This window comes from Haliotis asinina, chromosome 4, assembly GCF_037392515.1.
Source record: "Haliotis asinina isolate JCU_RB_2024 chromosome 4, JCU_Hal_asi_v2, whole genome shotgun sequence".
Taxonomy (NCBI): Eukaryota; Metazoa; Mollusca; class Gastropoda; order Lepetellida; family Haliotidae; genus Haliotis; species Haliotis asinina.
The window spans coordinates 27,462,187-27,482,859 of record NC_090283.1 but is presented as its reverse complement, the minus strand read 5'-3'; the positions used below and the strand labels follow the sequence as shown (position 1 = coordinate 27,482,859).

Sequence of the window (20,673 nt, the reverse complement as noted above, 5' to 3'; positions counted from 1 at the left end):
GGGGTTATTATCTGAGCAGCTTACATTAGCAAGTTTTCACAATCTTAAACATAATGTGTTCGAGCCCTGACACTGGCTCATGCCCCCTGCCTGATTTGCTGTGATAGACACTTTACTAAGTAAGTGAACTTTTGCACTATTTTTAGCAGGGTTGTTTTATACAGACAGAATACTGATCCCTTCATCAGTCTTTTGGAGTCTGTCCTATGCTGTCCTATATGTACCCCAAGGAGGAATATATGAAAAAGAATTGAACTAACCTATTGAGGTTCCTGATTCTTTTAATATAGTCCTTCGTGGGGTACGGCCACCCGCTCCCCACATTCTGACTGACTACTTTCAGCATGGAAAGTCAGGTATGAGGTTATAGTCTAGAGTTACCTGCTCTTGGCCACAGGGCCCCTATAGGGGTGGTCTCACAAGACAAAAACATAGTTTTTGTTTTGTAAATATTTTTTTAAAAATATTGTTACAATTGTCTTAGGGATTTAAAATGGACATTTAAATGCTTATATGTACCCCATATATATTCAAAGAAGCAGGAAGCTCTACAGATTAGTTTGAGTTTTACTGTCCTTTCACAACAGATATTTAAAATTGATTACCTTTCATCACAAGGCCCTGTGCGCCAATACATTTTTCAACGGTATATATTTGACCGTGTCATTTACTGCAGGAAATGTTTCGCAAATGAGTTAATATTGTGGTAACTAGATGATGTCTGTGTAGTTCATGATCAATCAAACTGTAACTTCCACCGATCAACCAACCCATTTATCTAACACTAAACATGACTGGTCTAGAGAATGCTCTCAGCCAATGAGTAATGTTTTTATTTCTGGTGGCAATGACACTAAATGATTTAGAATTAACAGTGAGCACCAAGTGATGGTTTTATTGAATTTGCTTTTGTACACGTTAAGTTTATCTCACTACAAGTAATTCATTAAATACATTCCTTTAACACGATGTCTCAATTTTCTATTTTTGATACAGGGCTGGTTAGATGTTAACAGGGCCGGCACCGTTTTTTAGTCATCAGCCCTATCTTTTTGTAGGAGTTTAATACACTGCTCATGGCTGTAATACTGCCAGTGCAAGTAAAATTTTAAATCACTCACTCAACCACAACTTCATATCATTTAGTTTGTGAGTCCTGGGCTTGAGTGTTTTTGTTGTGATACATACAGTAAATCTCCTGGGGTAACAAGACATACAGGAAGGGTGTTATCTGTCCATCAATACAGCCTGGAAACTGTACCATTGAGACCATGTGTTTCATTACTTGTATCCTGACTGTTGTATGTTACAGGTATGATACGGAAGATGATTCACCACACAAGACCAAGCACAAGAAGATGAAGAAGATGGATAAAAAATTGGAACGATCCCCAGAACCAGACCTTCCAAAATCAAAGAAAAAACACTCACCACGAATCGATAAGTTTCATACTGAGAAGCCATCAAAGGCTGATAAAAGACTGCTGAGCCCAGATTTAGGGTCACCAACTGGCAAAAGGTCACATAGGTCATGGTCACCAACATCAAAGTCAAGGTCAAGATCTAGATCCATCACTCCTATTCCAACAAAGAAGCAGAAGAACATTTCTCCCAAAGTGGTAAAAGAAAAGGTTAAAGGTGAAAAGGTTAAACAGAAGAAGAAGAAAGGAAAGAATAAGCTTGGCGGTGATGGGTCTGCAGCCAGAGAGAGACATATTTCACCTGTGAGGATTAAGAAAAAGAAGATCAAGGCGGAGTTGCCCTTCCCAATAAAGAGGGACATTGAGGAGGACCTGCCAGCACGACACTCAGACTCTCCAGGCTCAGAGAACATGCCACCAAGGTCAATGTCCCCAGGGTCACCTCGTCGGAAGGAGCCTCTGGAGCGGGAGTTCTTCAAGGGGATGCTGCATGACAGGGAGGAGGAGAAGAGAGAGACAGGGAACAGGTGAGACGGGTCTGCAGCCATCACGTCTGACACACAGTTCATAGGCTTGTGTGCTTGGGTCTAGGAGGGTTTCATTTGTGTAGTCTTCTACTGGGATAAGTGAGTGAGTGAGTTTAGTTTTACGCTGCACTCAGCAATATTCCAGCTATATGGCGGTGGTCTGTAAATAATCAAGTGACCAACAACATGAGCATCAATCTGTGCAATTGGGAACCAATGACATGTGTCCAACCACCCACTCCCATTAGTTGCCTCTTACGACAACCATAGTCGCCTTTAATGGCAAGCATGGGTTGCTGAAGGCCTATTCTACCCCGTGACCTTCACAGGTCTACAGGGATAAGGCTGATGGAAGATAACTGAGAGAATATTTTTATAGGCCACAGCGGTCTTATATCTGTCAGAAAGAGTCTTGGCCTTGTCTATCAGTGGTTGATAGCAAAAGACGCTGCTCTAGCTGTTGATAGGATCGCAACTTCTTTATTACTATGTTAAGCAACTTATTGATGCAGATTCTTACATTGTTATCAAGCTAAAAGTGACTAGGACCAAATAGTTAGAAGCATATATATATGGTATGTTGTGACAAAGGATTAACATTCACAACAGCAAGTAATATAATAAACAAGTACTGCATAATTGGAAGAGGCCAGTAGGGAACTAAGATAACAAGTAGCACAAGTGATGAAGTCAATGACGAGTGAGATAAAGTAGTTACGACAAACAGACACAATGCTTTGATTTTCTATAGTTTGAGTAGTTCTTCGTAGGCTGAAGGTGTACAGTACCCTTGGTCTCTATTGATCAAAGATTTGTGATGGCGGATGGCTTCCAACAGTTTTCAATACTTGGATGCTAAACAAGTAGACTTTTACTGATGTGTAATTTCAGAAAGAACAAAAGAAAGAGGTCTGAGACTCCACCGCAGCGTGAGCGTATTCCTCCAAGCAGGAGTGACATTGTGGAGAAACGTAAAGGAGGTCAAAGTCAGGAGAGAAAGTTTTCTCGCAAGGAGCAATACAATGCAGATATTGACAGACCAAAGCATAGTGATGACCGTGGCAGACGCGCGTCACCAGACTCATTCCGATCCGAAGACAGATCACCCACACCTACACCACCCAGTCGAAGAAACCACTCGCCTGATGAACCTCAAAGGTCAAGGTCAAGGAGAGGCAGGGATGATGACTTTGATGTGAACCGATCCAGAGACAGACGAACACCTGATGAGCGAAGAATGGGTAAAGAATCACGTGAGAGACGGGATGACCTTGACCCTAGAGGTCAATCCAGAGAAAGTTATCGGGAAAGATACGAACATGGGGAGGAACATCGCCGAGATCCAAGAGAGAGGTTTGAAGAAGGCTTTCAGGAGTTCCCGGATCGATACCAGGAACGATCCAGATTCCCGGATGAAAGAGACCCATATGATCCAAGGGAACGACACAGACATGATCAAAGCTTTGAGCGAGGTAGAGATAACAGACGAGAGAGGTATGAGGGAAGAGACAGACTGGCGGCAGATCAAAGCAGAATGCATCAAGGTTTGTTACCATAGATCAAAAACTAGTTAGCAATGGCATCAAGACTGGAATGTTCTTTTGCATATTGTGTCATAGTCAGCAATAAATACATTTTATAACTACAGCATGTAATATAAAAACTTGGGTCTCAGTTTTCCAGTCATTTGTTTTCATATGTTTATTGACACTAATGACAGGCAGGAGCCTAAAAGTGAAAACGTGAGCTTTTAATGCAGGGACATAGGTTCCTTGAAGTACAGTGTTTGAGGCCCATGTTTAGTGGCCTGTGCTGTAAAATTGTTGGAATATTAAGATATGTGTGACACACCCTTACTCTCTTACTCACCTTTAGCATGTGTTGTTATGGTAATCACATTTTTTTTCTCATCATATCCAGGAAGGGAATATTTTGGTGATCGCCACCAGGGTATGCATGGCATGGGGCGTGGCACTGGCAGAGGGCGTGGTGCATATGAAGGTAATGTCATGTACTGACAGTGAACTCACTCATACACTTGAAGTCAAGAAGTCAGTCCATGTTATGTAGTGGATAGTGGTCTTTGACTGGCATTCTAGAAGTTAGGTAGATGAAGGATGTAGATAGACTATTTAGGATCTAGTCGCTAGATTGTTAGTTTGGAGGGCATTTGGTCAGGATTTCATGCCCCTCTGTGTTGAAGGTCAAGGTGGTACTTTTTGTTCCCTCGCAGAGTCAGCTTCGTGTATCCATAGCAACACTGACGTGGACTCTCATTATCTAAGTTCCTCAATCATAAACATAGTGCTGATCCCCATTTCACATTCACCTTAAATCAGTATTGCTAAAAGCAGCTAAAGTCATACTCACTCACTATCATCGGTGCTTCATCAAAATCTAGATTTTGACTTATCGTGTTTCAGCAGGAATGCGAGAGAGAGGCTATGTACAGGACAGACAGGAACAGATGAGAGGTGATTTCATTTTTCAGCTCCTTACAATACTAATCATGTTTGACTACGGTTGTTTGAACTCTTTTGAACACACTTTGCAGTTCTATGCATTCAGACAGTTCTAGTGAGCGAGAAGGTTTCCATTTCTTATTGTATGTTATATTTTCTAGAGATGTTATCTCCATGGCAAAAGTAATCTTGCTTTACCTTCAGATTTGGTTTGTTGGTTGTCTCAAGTCGCACTTAGCAATATTTCAGCTATATGGCACCAGTCTGTAAATAATAGAGTCCAGTCTAGACAGTTCAATGGTCAAGGGCATGAACATGGAATTGCCTCACTCACCCACTCATCTTCTGTCACCAGGTTACCCTCCAGAGTTTGCTGATCGACAGAGTCGGCGGTCAGAATGGGAGGATCGTCGCCGTGGGGAGGTGTTTGGGCAGGGTCGTGACTGGGGGGAAAGACATGATATGCAGCATGATGAGAGGTTTGATATGAGGCGAGATGACCACAGATTTGATGAGAGAGGTTTCCGTAGAGACGACGACAGACCTATTGGTCGAGACGGAAGACCATTGAGTCGTGGAAATGAGGGACGATCAATTGATCGAAACATGCGTGATAACTGGAGGGACAGGCCTGATGTAAGGGAGGACAGGATGGGAATGAGAGATGAACGAATGAGAGATACCAGAATGGATGATAGGCGTCGTGAGAGACATAGTCCTTCACCCTATGATAAACGTTACCGGGACGATAGGTTCCCCCATGATGACAGAATGTTTGGCCGTGAGGACGAAGACAGAATGAGAGATGAGAGAATGCCTATGGAGAGAGGACGGGATGACAGGATGCGAGACACTGTTGAGAGAGACAGGGATGTGCGGGGTGGGATGGACAGAGGAAGAGATGACAGGGGAATGATAGAAAGAGATAGAGGCCCCATGGACAGAGCGAGAGATGGGTCTGTAGATGAGAGAGGGAGGGGGAACCGTGGACGGGATGACAGGGGACGGGAAGACAGGATGGGGCTGGACCGAGGGAGGGAGGAACGAGGTCCACTAGATAGAATGAAAGAGGACCGTGGATCTTTAGACAGAGGGGAGGACCGTGGATTCATGGATGAACGGAGACGTGAAAGAGGATTCAGGGAGGATAGAAAAGGTGAGAGAGGAGCTAGAGATGAGAGAGGGTTTAGAGATGAGGAGGACAGATTCCGAGATGATAGAGGATTCAGGGAAGACAGCAGAGGAGGAAAATTCGAGAGAGACTTCAGGGAGGAGAGAGTAGGAAGAGATGAAAGACATAGAGATGATAGAGAGTTCCGTGGATCTCGTGGAGATCCAAGTCCTGAGGATGATAGAACTCCAGATCACAGAACCAGAGAGGAAAAGGAAGATCAGGAGAAAGCATCTCGGGATGGAAGTCCCAAAGATGAGAGACCAAGGAGCTCAAGCTCCAAATCAGAACGTGCAAAGGATAAAATGTCCAAAGACGATCGAAATAGTGATAAAAGTTCAAAAGACTCTAGAATGTCAAAAGATGAAAAAAGTTCCAAAGATGACCGTTGGAAAGAAGATCGGTCAAAGGAGAAGGGAGAACGGAGGAGGAGGGAAGATCGGTCCCCGAGACGGGACAGGGAAGATCGGTCTCCCAAGAGAGATGGGAAGAAGGAGGAAAAAGGGAAGTGGCCTCCACGAGAAGCCGAAGAACAGGACAGTGAGGCAGAGAGCGGGGAAGACTTGAAGGTGGAGGAGACCCGCAGCAGAGACTCCAGGTAGGCATGCAGGGAGATTAGAGACGAAGAAATGGGAGATGCTGATTTGAGTCATGGCGTGTTGATTTCAGTTTTAATTATTTGTGTTTGATTGGTTCTTTCAATGTGGGACACAGATGAGTCATATGGAGTCTCCTGATTATATCTCATGCATTACCATTCCCATATCAAATGCTGTCTTTGGTATTAATGCTTGCCATGTGATGTAGCCTTTCTTTCTTCTTGGGTACAGAGAGGACATGTCATTGCCATCATCCTGCAGGACCATATGTATTTTTAAAGTTATATTGTGATTCATAGTAAATACATTCTATCACTTGAAGCTGTGGATTTTGTGTATTCTGTAAACCATTGTGTTTACAAAAATCTGATACAAGTGTAAACCCCTTGTTGCAAGCACACTATACTGCCATGAGATTACTGTAACACTTTTCGAAGTGGTGTTTAGCCAAACTAACTACCAAAGGAAGCTACAGTCTTTGTGTGTTTGGAGCGCTGGGGTAGTCTAGTGGTTGGAGCATTATCCTATCAAACCGAAGACCTGTGTTTGATTCTCCACATGGGTACAATGTGTGAAACCCATTTCTGGTGCCCCCTGCCGTGATGTTGCTGGAATATTGCTAATAGCGACGTAAAGCTAAGTTCCCTCACTCACTCTGTGTGTAATACTGTAAACCATTATGTTTTGAAAAATTCTAGTCGTTCCTACTGACATTGAGCATCTGAAACGATCAGCATGAAGACATTTTCTTTATCATCCACTACTGTCACTCATCATCCTAGAATATCCTCCTTTATGTTAGTGTGGATGTGATTGTATGTGTAACTGGTGTTCTTTAAGGAAACGGGGCCATGACAAGGAGGGGTTGCCACTGTCTCCAATCCCCAAGCGTCTTCGTGACATCTCTCCAGCGAGTTCATCTCGTAGTCGGGGCAGTCACAACAGCAGACGTCATCCAGACCGAGAGCAGCAGCGTTCCCGTCGCCGTGGTGACAGCGGATCAGACAGGGACGACAAGTCCGTCAGGAAGGGAAGTGTCGACAGAGATAAAAAGTCACGGAAAAAGGATGGCCCATCAATTGATGCTCCATGCAAGTCTGGAAAAAGTCGTAGCGTCAGTGTGAGTTGTTAACATTACTGGCTTTATGTATTATTTTTCCTTATCCTGACTCATGCTTATTATGCTTGTCTCCTTCCTCTATGCGAAGATAGTGGAACACTTGAAATCCCTTGAAGTTCCATTCTAATTGAAGCAGATGTACAATACACTCACCCATAGGGAGCCTCCCTTTTGTGTAGCATGCTTACCAGTCTCTCCTCCATCACCAGCCACGGCTTCCCAGCAGTAATACCTCTAGAGCCCTCGTTGACCCTAGAACAAGCAATTGGTGTACTGCCACTGTCTGGGATTCATTGTCTTTTTGCACATATCCCTGTGAGTGGTCGACTTTAGCTTTTCCTTTCTGAATGGGAAAAAGTCACTTCCAATCCTTGGGTCCTATCCACACTCAGGGATGGCCACTTACGACAGTGGGAGCGAGACCCACCTCCCTTTTCCAGGATCTGTTGGATTCCGGTGCCGGCTGTTCTGGTGAAAGCGGAGGTCCTCCACACCGAGGTCCAGTCATTACAGGTCAAGGTGGCCATCAAGGTGGTTCCAGGAACAGGAGTGTTTTTACTCCACTTATTTCCTGGTGACCAAATAGGATGGAGACTTCAGACCTATTCTGTATCTCAAAGGTCTGAACAGTATGTTGCATGTACTGTCATTCAAGATGGAGAGTAGTATAAGTAATAGCGGTTCTAAATCAATTCAAATATAAGCCTTATACTTATCAACAACATAGAACTAGACCCCCTTTCAAAAAACACCAAAACGAAAAGACACAACCTGTCTCCCTTCACACAAGCCCACAGCAGACAGCCGACTGCACTGTGGGCTGGCCTATTCACTAGACTAAGAGAGACGGGTTGTCTTTTTGTTTTGGAGTTTTTTGAAGGGGGTCTAGATCTGTGTTATTGATAAGTATAAGGCTTATATTTGAAGTGATTTAGAACCGCTATTACTTAAACTACATGGAGACACTGAGATCAGTGACGTTATCTGTAGAAAAAGTCGACTGGCTCACGTCCATCGACCTCAGCACGATTACATCATATGCATCCTATTAGATCACTGCAAGATCCCACTGCAGGCAACACCACCACTCAAAAGAGGCCCAGCACTCTTTGTGTATGTCAGGGAGACAAACTAGCCGACGCCATATCATCTCTGCTCACGTAAACATTGAGGTGGTGTCAGGAATCTGGATGAGCAGCAAATGCATTCAGCATATCAACCACCTGGAGATTAGAGCTGCAATCAACGCTGTTTGGCATTGGTCGACAGCATTAAGCAACAAACTACTAATGGTTCATGCAGACGACTCCACAGTAAGTTCTACATAAACAAGCAAGGATCAACACAACCTTACACACTGTTACAGCTAATGTTTCAACTCTTCAACATCATTGACGACTTGAACCTCCACATAAAGGCTTGTCACATCACAGGTGCATGCAACATCATGGCCAACACGCTGCCATGCCCTCTACAACCATCTCCAACAGAATGGATGCTACATTGAGAGGTGTTTCTCATCAGTGACTTTCGGATCCCTGCAAATAGCCCTATTTGCTACAACGTTCAACAAGCAGATACTAATATTTGTATCTCCAGTCCTGGATCTAGATACTTGTACATGAAGAAGGGTCACAACTGGTCTTGATTAGGAAATCTTGACAAAACAGTTGCATTAGACACTAGCAGGATGCAGCATATACATATATATATCATCCATGTACCTGTCAACAAATGCTTCAAAGAAGACAAGTTCAGTCTCCCCATCTCACAGATTAATATTGGAAGAACAGGACTGAACTATCACCATAATAGTTGTGAAGAACTGGACATCCTTATATGGCAGTCATCAGAATCCAGTGTGACCTGACACACCACCGTTTCTGTCAGATTCTGTAGGCATAATATAAAAGCATGAGTCAGGGTAAGGAAAGATATGTTATTTATTTATTAAAATTGATATTTTATACTTACCCTGATTCATGAGGTTAAGCCCTCCCAATCGTCCCTCTCAGGCACGCTGAATTCTCTGGCAAGCATGGCTGGTCATGTGACAATATTGAAGGGAGGCTTTGAGTGTATTGTACATCAGTTTCAGTTAGAACGGAACTTGAAGTGGTTTCAAGTGTTCCTCTATCTTTGCATAGACGAAGGAGATATTCATAAGCATGAGTCAGGGTATGTATAAAGCATCAATATTAAATGAAAAATTATATTACAAAATTTCATTTCTGAGGTTTTATTTTTTGTTTGAAATTGTACATATGCTTGTAACAGTAAAGTAAAAAGAAATAATAAAGTCTTGTTTCGACATACTGCCTGTAACCAGTAGCTTAGGATGGAAATTTTAGATGTCACTCCATTGACACTGTACAAATACAGAGACATTACTTTAGAAGAACCACTTACATGTAGAGTTGTTCCCCTTCCCCATGACAGGATCCACTGATTCAGCCAGATCCCTTGTTAACGCCCTTACCTAAGCTAATAAAATTACATCAACATCAAGCGACCATGTTGTGGTAATGACTAGACACTGTGGAAGAGGCATTAAACCAGCCTCACTGTTCATCATATTGTTCTGTTCCAGCCCAAACCTAGCAAGGAGAAGAGTGAAGACAAAGCAGAGAAAGGCAAGGCAAGAAGGAGGTCACTGTCAGGATCCAGTTCCAGATCAAAAGAAGGAGCAGCACCTCCAGATTCTGAAGAGAAGTCAGAACTGCCTTCAGCGGCACCTCGGAAAGGTAAGTTCAAACTCAGACCCTTCTTTTTTTTCTTACCTGGCATTTGCTCGTACAGTTTTAAAGCCTTATCAGTTTGTGCTAACTGTACTGCGTACAGTTACTGTAACACATGCTTGTTGTAAGAGATGAACAACTGAGTTTCGGTTAATAACCATGTCAAACTTGAATATTCAGAGGATTTCCAAGGTAATGATCACCCTCACTTGCCAACTTATGGTGAAAAAAAATGGTCCATTGTAACACATTCTCTTATTATTAGCGAGGACCAAACTAACTACGATTAATGGCCTTGCCAAACTGGACTATGCTCTAGCTGCTAGAGAAACAACATCCATTTTTGTCAACTATTATCTTCTACCAACATGCCCATTTGAATGAAAGGACCACAGTTCCTGACGATTGTCAAAGAACCATTTAATATTAACACTGGATGTCTCACACTATGCTTCATCCCATAGCTTTATTTTAACATCTGAGGTATTGTGTTCAAACTTCAAGCTATATTGAACATATATGTATCTCACCCTATGTATCTCACCCTATGCTTCATCCCATAGCTTTATTTGAACGTCTGAGGTATTGTGTTCAAACTTCAAGCTATATTGAACATATATGTATCTCACCCTATGTATCTCACCCTATGCTTCATCCCATAGCTTTATTTTAACGTCTGAGGTATTGTGTTCAAACTTCAAGCTATATTGAACATATATGTATCTTGTGTTCAACAGCTGATGACAACTTGTATGATGAAGACAACATATCAGCAATTGTCTCCCTTGGAGGGAAGTCTTCACTGGCAGATGATGACAGAGGTTAGATATACTGGCACAACTTACAGGACGATACAAAATTATAAGCTGACACAGTTATCTTATCAGTTGTTACAGTGCTATATCTATTATCTGAACCAAAGAAAATAAGTAACAATAGAATGTGTAGTTATTTTCTCATCAAGAAACTATGACAGAGCTTGGCTTACTGTCCTTGATTAGACCCTCCCTAATTGTTTGTTACTCCAATAGCCAGTGTTATCAATATTCCATTAGAGAAAATGTCGAAAACATTTTTGTATAACAAATAGTATAACAAACTGTAATACATATTTCAAGTTCAGTCCTATGTTAAAGATGGACAACATATGCTCAGTAGAAACATTGATGGTAATGTGTACAGTCTCCCTCCTACTACAGCTTCAGATCACGCAAGTATCCGGTCTGTGCAGTTCAGCGACTGGTCAGAGGACGACATGGCAGACAACATCCTGAACCAGGCCGAGGTAGAGGTATGGCTGATGTAGACATGGCTTGTGGCTACTGGCCAATCAGTTAGGGCTGCATGAGTTTCTTCTGTGTGACAACTCACACTGGAATGTGGCATGATGTAAATGTTGAGTATGTTTTGTGTTGATAAGGCAGAACACGTAAGATTTCCAGATTTAGTCAGAACACACATTTACTGTCCTGGGATGTATTTTCCTCAGTCATTTCACAAGTGACACGCCCTCTAATAGTGGTCTTTTGTCAGTTAAATTCACTTTTAAAATCATTGATGAGCTGCATCACATCAAATCATTGATGAGTTGCTAAACATCAAATCATTGAACTGCCCCATGTGAAGTTACTGACGAACGACTTGATCCAGTTGTGTTGGTTTCATTTGAATTTGGATGCCAAAAGAAACAGTATTGTCCACCATTTATGTTTTGGCAAATCAGCCTCTTTGAAATCCTTCATATATGACCTTGACCTCCACCTGGGAAGACTAATCTTCACAGGTGTTTTCTGTGAACTGTGAACAGTTTATGTTGTTTTCCATTCCTTATGAATCTAATATTTTTAACATAAGTTATCTTTGGGATTACACATTCCTAGTGATGTGCAAAGTTTAGGGTGTGTAGCGACTGAGTGAGTTAGATCTCTACCTTAGCGTGCTGACAGATGCCTTCACTGAACGTGTGGAGTTGAATCCCAGATACTGTAATTGTACCTCACCAGGAAAGAGTTGTTCAAACCATAGCTAGTACTGTCTTATGCCTATAACCTGTTCGTATCAAATGTTGTTATCCCAATTTGAAACCTGTTTGAAATATTTGGTATCAATTAATTTTCAAATTTTAGATAGGTTCATTTTTGATTATACCCTTGCTATCTCAAGGTTATACGTTCTGATAAGTCATCACTATACCCTGGATGCATCTACAGCTAAGCTGGATAAATTTATTACCTCCCTTGGCTGGCTTTGTATCCAGTTAGGTGTATTTGCTGGGAAGTTGAGCAAACCAATCACAACTCACTTTCGCTTTTTAAATTACCATACTCTGAAAGAAGAAGGAGCTCTTGCATATATTTTTTTTATATTTTCAGACCTATTAATGTTTTTGTATGATTTCCCCCAAATATAAATCACACTGCAAACAAACCTTCGCAGCTGCGATCGCTATCTTTTTTTAGACTTGCAAGTTCATTTGTAACGGTGGCTTAGCTGACTGGCTGCTGTGAGAATGTGGAGCCTGCAAAGGGAGGTAATAATCTTTTCGGGCCGAACCATCGATGCATCCAGGGTATAGTGGAGATTCATTGGAATGTATACCCTGGAGATATCAAGGATGTTTTCTTAACTGCCTTTGTTTAAAGTTGGTGAATGCTCACGTCTTGTCTCCAGATTGAGAGAGAGGAGCGGCGACAGAGAAGTCCAAGTCGTAGCAGTCTTGGTAGTCGAGGAAGTGCCCATGACCGGAAGACACATGCTGGCCAAGATCACATGCTTGAAGCCATCAAAGAAAGGTTTGAACTGAGTTTGAATTGTCATGGTTTCAGTCTGATAAGTGAGTGAGTGGTTTTACTCAGCTTTCAGTTAAAATTGAGCAATTTCACACAGACACAACAATCGGCATCACCAGAAATGGTCTTCACACATTTTAGCCATATGGGGAATAGAACTCAGGGCTTGTCTTAACAGGCAGGTGCTTTAATCACAAGACTAACCTCCACCACCCAGTCTGGTAAGGCAGGGAACATATATTATCGATGTACAAGGTAGTTTTTCAAAATGCTTTATAATTAAAGTAGCTGTCAGAATGTAATTCTTGACAGGCATTTAGAAGTTGGTGAATATATAAGATGAGAATGTGCATTGCCACTTCTCAGAAACATTGTGTTATACAATAAAGAAGAAGTTGACTTCCATATATTCTTCTTATATGTCAAAATGTAGAAAGTAAGACGTCTGTGTGCTTTTTACTTAGCCACCCTGCATTAAGACTGCACTTCATCATTCAAAACTGACATCCATGGGAGTTTTGTCTTGTCCCTTAAAAGATAAGGGGCTGTGGGGTGGCCTAATGGTTAAAGTGTTCTCTGTTGATGGGAGTCAAGCTGATACAAGATGTATTCCCTGCAGAGCACATGGGGAGTCCAGCAGCATGGTGACCTGCGAGGGAGAGGACAGTGGGCAGGACAAGGATGGGCAGTTTGATGAGGACATGGAGGCTCTGCCAGAGTATGAGCAGATCTCCTCTGATGAAGATGGCTTCATGGAGGATGATGGCGAAGTACAACCAAGTAGGTTATCTGTCAGACTTCTTGTCCTTAGTTGGGTCTGAAAGGGGCAGGTTGCAGTCCAGAGGTACCCCAAGTAGGTTATCTGTCAGACTTCTTGTCCTTAGTTGGGTCTGAAAGGGGCAGGTTGCAGTCCAGAGGTACAACCAAGTAGGTTATCTGTCAGACTTCTTGTCCTTAGTTGGGTCTGAAAGGGGCAGGGGGCAGTCCAGAGGTACAACCAAGTAGGTTATCTGTCAGACTTCTTGTCCTTAGTTGGATCTTCACAAGAGAGGTGTAAAAAATAGGAGTCCCAAGTATCTGTTTCTCACAATGTGTGATAAGAGGGCACAGGATCAGGGACAGATAAATCCTGTTTTAACTGAAAGGGGCAGGGGGCAGTCGAGAGGTATAACCAAGCTGGTATATCTGACAGACTTCTTGTTTTAGCTACTTCCGACTCCTGTCTTTGAATGTCATTTAGAAGTGAAAATACATAAGAATGAAGATTTTTATGGATATCAACTTCTTTATGAGAGAACACAACGTTTCGGAGTCCTTCCTGATGAAGGAGTAAGCATTAACTCCGAAACGTTGTGTTCTCTCATAAAGAAGTTGATATCCATAAAAATCTTCATTCTTCCGACTCCTGGTTTAACTGATGGGGGCTGTGGTCGGTCCAGATTAAGTGTTGGGTTCTGTTGTAAACAATCAAGCTCCATAAGGAATCTACAATGTGTTTTGTGAGGTTTGACATGCTGATGTAAATGAAATACCAACAACATTAATCTGTACTGTACATGAACTGTTATGGTTTCACTGATATGGTTTACCTTTGTGATGCTGGGACTTTACACAGGCTTGACAGAACAAGGTCATAATGTGCACACTTGATATGACTGTGTTTCATGTGAATCTACAATTTGTTTTGTGAGGTTTGACATGCTGATGTAAATGAAATACCAACAACATTAATGTGTACTGTACATGAACTGTTATGGTTTCACTGAGATGGTTTACCTTTGTGATGCTGGGACTTTACACAGGCTTGACAGAACAAGGTCATAATGTGCACACTTGATATGACTGTGTTTCATGTGACTTGAATCAGGGTAAGAATAAAGTTGAAAGCATTCCAGATGATATGAGATGAGGTCAAGCAGCAGGCAACGCTGTCTTCAAGTCTTTGTAGCTGAAACCCTACTCATTGATGAGGATATCAAAAGAAAAAACTGGTCTCCAATATTTAGTAACTTAACTGAAAGATATGAATACATTTGCTAGTGTTGGGCAACTTGCTGACCTGCAAATAGCTATTGTTGATCTTAGAGATTCTTAAATAGTCAGTGTTCAGAAATATTGTTGATGTGAAGAATTATCAGTGACGATTAACATGGAAATTGTGTATTCAACGATATCTAGTACAAACTTGGGATGAAATATAGTATTAATCAGCACTCTCCATACACAAAGCTGTGTGTTTATTTGCTAATTCATGCATAAGTATGTGACCACATGACTTTGTCAATGCTACTGATATTTAGTAAATGATTGTAGATCTCTATAATCTACATACTCAGCAGCCTGCCCTAGTCAGTCCAGTTGTGGCTTCTGATGATCATTTCTCTTGTCCAGACTCAGTTACTAGACGTCTGTGATTATCCACTGAGTCGTGTCACCTGTCTTATAGGTTTCTCCAAACCTAGCCTCATTTCAGAAGTGAAATCTTCTACTCCATCTTACAGGTCTCCAGGTTTTGTGCAAAATTTGTCTGTCTCAGAAGAGGCACTTTACTGGATGGCTATATATAGCATTGTGCAATGCAAATCCATTAACATGATTAAGGAAAGCTATGATGCATCCCTGATATCTTCAGGGTATACGTTCCGATAAGTCTCCTCTATACCTTGGATGCATCTACCCCCCTGGGGACCCATGAAGGTCCCGGGGTAGAATAGGCCTTCAGCAACCCATGCTTGCCATAAAAGGCAACTAAGCTTGTCGTAAGAGGTGACTAACAGGATCAGGTGGTCAGGCTCGCTGACTTGGTTGACACATGTCATCGGTTCCCAATTGCGCAGATCAATACTCATGTTGTTGGTCACTGGATTGTGTGGTCCAGACTCGATTATTTACAGACTGCTGCCATATGGCTGGAATATTGCTGAGTGCAGCGTAAAACTAAACTCACTCACTCACTCACTCTACCTCCCTTGTCTGGCTTTTTATCCAGCTGGATGTCTACACTGGGATGTTGAGTGTACCAATCACAACTCACTTTCGCTTTTTAAATTTACTAACTTATTACCGTGTATACCCAAGTATAATGCAACACCCCTCTACACTCCTTCAATATCGAGGATAAGTCATATACCCTGTGTATAATGCGACCAAGGATGAAACACATCACCGGCACCAATAGAAAAGTGTTTTGTCATGCGTTGTTGTTTTTATACGAAGCTTTGTGGAGTGTCTAACTCCAAAACAAGTCACTAGGTCACGTGTGCTGTAGGGACCATCTCCAGCAAACGAAATGTATATTTGTTACTGGTTTCATGTTTGTCTATTTTGACGTGTATTTCAGTATAGACATGTAACCACATACTTTTCTGAAGGAAAGTGATTGCAGTGATAATTTAAGTTAAATATATAAAAATATGGAAGTAATATACTAAATAGTAAAAAAACATATGAGATGATCCCGCTCGTGAAACACGTAAGTGTTTGCTAACTGTGTGTGGAGTTTTAACACGGAAAGCAAACCATGGAAACCTGTGCGATGTGTCAAGTTTCTGCACCCCAGTTCTTAGTATATGGCACAATCAGTAACCTATTCTAGTGGTAGTGTATAAAGAGTGAATTGCCGTACCTTTGCGTCCGTGGTAAACCGGATTTCGCGGGAAAATGGCTACCATTGTCAAGCGAGGTGAAAATGACGATCGTCTTTAAGACCTTGACTCGTCTGTGAAGAACAAATTTCGTTGGGAATCCCTAGAAAGAGCGGCCCCTTTGACCTAGCTTGAGTTTTTAGTGTTCTTTTACAATTTGTCATTCTCATGTCTGTTTACTGTGCCAGCGGGCTTGTATATCTGGATCGACGGTCATTTCAACTTTATTTACAGAGATTATACGTAAAAAACAAGGAAACAAGATACAAATGGTCTTTATTTCGGATATTAACAGTTATTTCAGACTAAAGTTTTCTTGTGAAGTGCCTGGATGGCTATCAAACGACAGTTGACATCGTCAGTGGAAACTGATTCTGAAACAGCTCGAAAAAACGTAAGATCTTATACCCCGTGTATAATGCAACCCCCCCTTCCTGACCCCCTCATTCTAGGTACGAAAAACTCGCATTATACGCGGATATATACGGTAGACTTGGCAACACAAATAATGCAGAGGTACTCTCAAAGACAAAGAAGGAGTTCTTGTATATGTTGTTTTTTTTAAGTTTCTCACCTGACAATTTGTCTGTATGATTTCCCGAAAATCTAAGTCACACTGCAAACAAATCTTCATAGCTGCAACCACTCTCTTTGTTGACACTTGCAAGCTCAGTTGTTACCGCATCTGAGCTGATTGGCTACTCTGAAAATGCAGAGCCAGCAAAGGGAGGTAATAAAATTGTCAGGCCTTAGATGCATCCAGGGTATAGTAGAGGTTTATCGAAATTTATGCCCTGGACATATCACGGACAGCTATGATGGGGCAAAGTCCACAGTGTGGATAACAATCAGATGAGAGGTATGATTCAGTGGAGTCTGAGGAGCAATGGTTCACCCACTCCATCCTTCCTACCAATGACTGTTTGTGTACTGTTGCAGGTATCGTGAATATCCTGGACATTGACTGGTCCAGCCTCAAGGAAGAAGCCAAGCCCAAACCCAAAGGTTCAGCTCTCAAACGGTTCAGCCCTGCCAGTATATTCAGCCAGATAGGGGTCTCACGGGCATACGCTGGAGACGAATTATTTGAGAAGATCAAGACTGTGTGTCAGAAACAGCTGGATGAGTCCGAGAAGACAGAAAATGATGGAGGTAATTTTGGCTGGACACCGTTTTGGGGTTAGGTTGATCCCAGTTCCTTTGTCACCCTCAAAATGACCCCCACTTCTCCCAGAGTCACTTCAGAGTTGATTGTAAAACCCATGCTAATATACATCCCTTTAACAACATCCCACTGGGGTACCAGAGCATTATCTTAGTAACCCATGCTAATATACATCCCTTTAAAAACATCCCATTGGGGTACCAGAACATTATCCTAGTAACCCATGCTAATATACATCCCTTTAACAACATCCCATTGGGGTACCAGAACATTATCCTAGTAACCCATGCTAATATACATCCCTTTAACAACATCCCATTGGGGTACCAGAACATTATCCTAGTAACCCATGCCAGTCACAAGTATTATGGTCAGACTTGGTTGATTGCAGGCTCATAATATCAGTCACTTGATATTGTTTGTCCAGGCCTTGATTGTTTATTGGCTGCAATCATGCAATTGGAATATTGCTGAGTGCAGCATTAACCCAACAAGCAAATGTACGACCCTTCTTTCTCCAACCTACATTATGGCCGTGTACGTAATAAAGAAAACATGATATTGCAGCTGACAGTGACAAGGAAAAACCATCCCAGAAGTTTGTTCTCCATGACTCGGTAGCAGCGTTCCACTGTGCTGCTCTGCGGAAACTCCGGGAGCGAGCCAGTCTCCTGAAGAACATTGGTTCCCATCGCAGAGCACTGTGTGCACGCAAAGACCTGGAGATTCGGAGGAGACTTTGTAAAGTTGATAAGGTGGGGAGTCATTGCACAGCATTCTCTTACTTCTTTTGACATGGACTGTGATTCTAATCACACAGTAGTAATATAGATACTGTGTAACCACTGTCGTGGAATGTTTCTAAGTGTACACAGAAGCTATCTCTTTAAAACCTGAACATTCCAGAAAAAAAACATTTTGGGGACCTTTAACTGAAATGTTTCCATGGCCTTCAAATCATCTGTTTGTGTTGTTTTGTTGAAGCAGGTGTTTGACCAGAGCCCAGTGTACCCCAGCCATGTGATGGACACTGATCTGTCCAAGCTGAGCATCCAGCTGTTCCGCCAGGGCAGAGACATCACCCCAGACAAAAAGGAGCCTGAGACAGAGATCAAAACAGAGGTGTCTTGTTCAACATAGATGCAGAGGGGAATACCTGAACAGGTGTCATGTTCAACATAGTTGAGGAAAAGAATGGAACAGGTGTCATGTTAACAAAGCAGAGAAAGAGCATGAAACAGATGTCATGGTCAACATAGTAGGGGAAGAGCATGAAACAGGTGTCATGGTCAACATAGCTGAGGAAGAGCATGCATGAAACAGGTGTCATGGTAAACAAGGCTGAGATATCACGTGATGATCATGTCTCACAGGTTGTACATTGTATTACTACAAATGATGTTGTATTGTGTCTGATGATTGTTTATTAAGGATCATACATTGTTTGAGGTAGTGATTTATTAAGGATCAGATATTTCACTTGCTGATCCATCTATGTGTCCACTGTGTTTTAGTTGCTGATTCATCATTGTGTCAGTTTTGTTTCAACTGCTGATCCACCTATGTGTCAGCAATATTTTAGTTGCTCTCCAGTTGTTGTGTCCACTCTTTTGTTGCAGATCCATCTTTGTGTCAGACATATTTCAGTTGCTGATCCATCGTTGTCAGGGATTGGGAAAGGCAGGGCCTTGGGACATTTTACACATTAGAATACAAGATGGTCCGTTAAAAATTTGAAGTTTACTATTGATACAAGAGCAGTGGACCATTCTAAATTCAAGAAATAATAATAGTAATAATAATGAATAATGGATTTATATAGCGCCTGGTGTCCAAAACAGGCCTGCTCAACAGTGCTTAGTAGGACAAAGTTTTTGTAAAGAGATAGGTTTTCGGCAGTCCCTTGAAAGATGCAACAGAATCAGCTGCTCAAATTTGAGAGACAGAGAATTCCAGAGCTTTGGTGCAATACCTGAGAAGGCATTATGAGCTAATATTGAGTTTGTAGATGGCACTGAGAGCTGGAGTTGAGGTTGATGATCTAAGAGATCTAGGGGTTTGGTACAGAGAAAGTAAGTCCTTCAGGCACTGTGTAGAAGAGTCCTCTTTGCATGTGGAGTAGGTGAGAAGAAGCTGTTTGAAGACTGTGCGAACTTTCACAGGAAGCCAAATGGCTAATAATCCTGAAAATGACCCTTTGTCATATCCCAAACCCTGTGTTGTGTCGGCTATACTTTAGTTCTTGATCCATCAATGTGTCAGCTATATTTCACTTAATGACCTATTATGAGATCAGAATGTTTCAGTCAAATAGGTTTTTTTTCAGTTTATCATCCGTTTGTGTTGCAGAAGTATGTTTATCTCTTGATGGGCTAATTGCTGGGTGGACATTTCTGTCAGTGATCCATGTCTGATGTTCCAGCAAGATGGAAACCCTGAACATTATGCACACGACAATCTTTATTTATGTGTTAACCATGTTAGCACTTTTTGTGCAGTTATGTCCATCTCCCAGATCCATTTCAGCAATGGTTGAATGTATGTAAAAAGTTATTTTCCATTTTTGAGTTCCAAGCAAGAGTATATAACAGCTATTTCTGGAGGTGAAAGCTTTATTTTGTATGTGCTTGTGTTAGGTTGGTTTGCTCATATGGATGGCTTTCTTCATGTTTGTAGGTTAACACATAAGTACTGTACATAGTTAATGTGAGATCTCTGGTCCAGCATCATTGTAACATATCATCAGTGTGAGAGGGACATTCGTAATTTCTACACCATCTAGTACTGTATTTATGTACATTGGTTGTTTTCTGAAATTGTCACATTCACTGAAAGTTTGACTTAGACTGATGTGAACTGTAGAAGCTTGGTAGTATTTTTGCAGTATTTGTGAGTTCCATGGCTCACGCTGTGTGTCAGGTGATTGTGTATATCAGCCATATGTGGTGAATGTCTGACTGGAAACATTCATGGTATCATTTTAGTAAAACATGAAAATATTTTATGATAGTTTTGTTTGTTTTTTCATCTTTCACTG

General features: G+C 41.8%; 1 protein-coding gene across 5 annotated transcripts in view; it reads left to right on the top strand.

Annotated features, from left to right (window-relative positions):
* LOC137281445 (zinc finger CCCH domain-containing protein 13-like) overlaps positions 1–20,633 on the top strand; it is a 38,331-nt gene extending 17,698 nt beyond the window's left edge. For 4 of the 5 annotated variants that reach the window (XM_067812677.1, XM_067812673.1, XM_067812676.1 and 1 more), the window contains 14 exons: positions 1,313–1,948; positions 2,840–3,492; positions 3,869–3,949; positions 4,372–4,422; positions 4,766–6,179; positions 7,021–7,300; positions 9,891–10,044; positions 10,776–10,859; positions 11,238–11,329; positions 12,709–12,830; positions 13,447–13,607; positions 17,411–17,623; positions 18,204–18,391; positions 18,624–20,633. In XM_067812677.1, coding sequence (XP_067668778.1) covers positions 1,313–1,948; positions 2,840–3,492; positions 3,869–3,949; positions 4,372–4,422; positions 4,766–6,179; positions 7,021–7,300; positions 9,891–10,044; positions 10,776–10,859; positions 11,238–11,329; positions 12,709–12,830; positions 13,447–13,607; positions 17,411–17,623; positions 18,204–18,391; positions 18,624–18,776 — 4,282 coding nt within the window. In that variant the 3' untranslated portion in view covers positions 18,777–20,633. The remainder of the gene's footprint in view (positions 1–1,312; positions 1,949–2,839; positions 3,493–3,868; positions 3,950–4,371; positions 4,423–4,765; positions 6,180–7,020; positions 7,301–9,890; positions 10,045–10,775; positions 10,860–11,237; positions 11,330–12,708; positions 12,831–13,446; positions 13,608–17,410; positions 17,624–18,203; positions 18,392–18,623) is intronic. The other variant, XM_067812675.1, reaches the window with a different exon arrangement.
* The last annotated feature ends 40 nt before the right edge of the window (positions 20,634–20,673 follow it).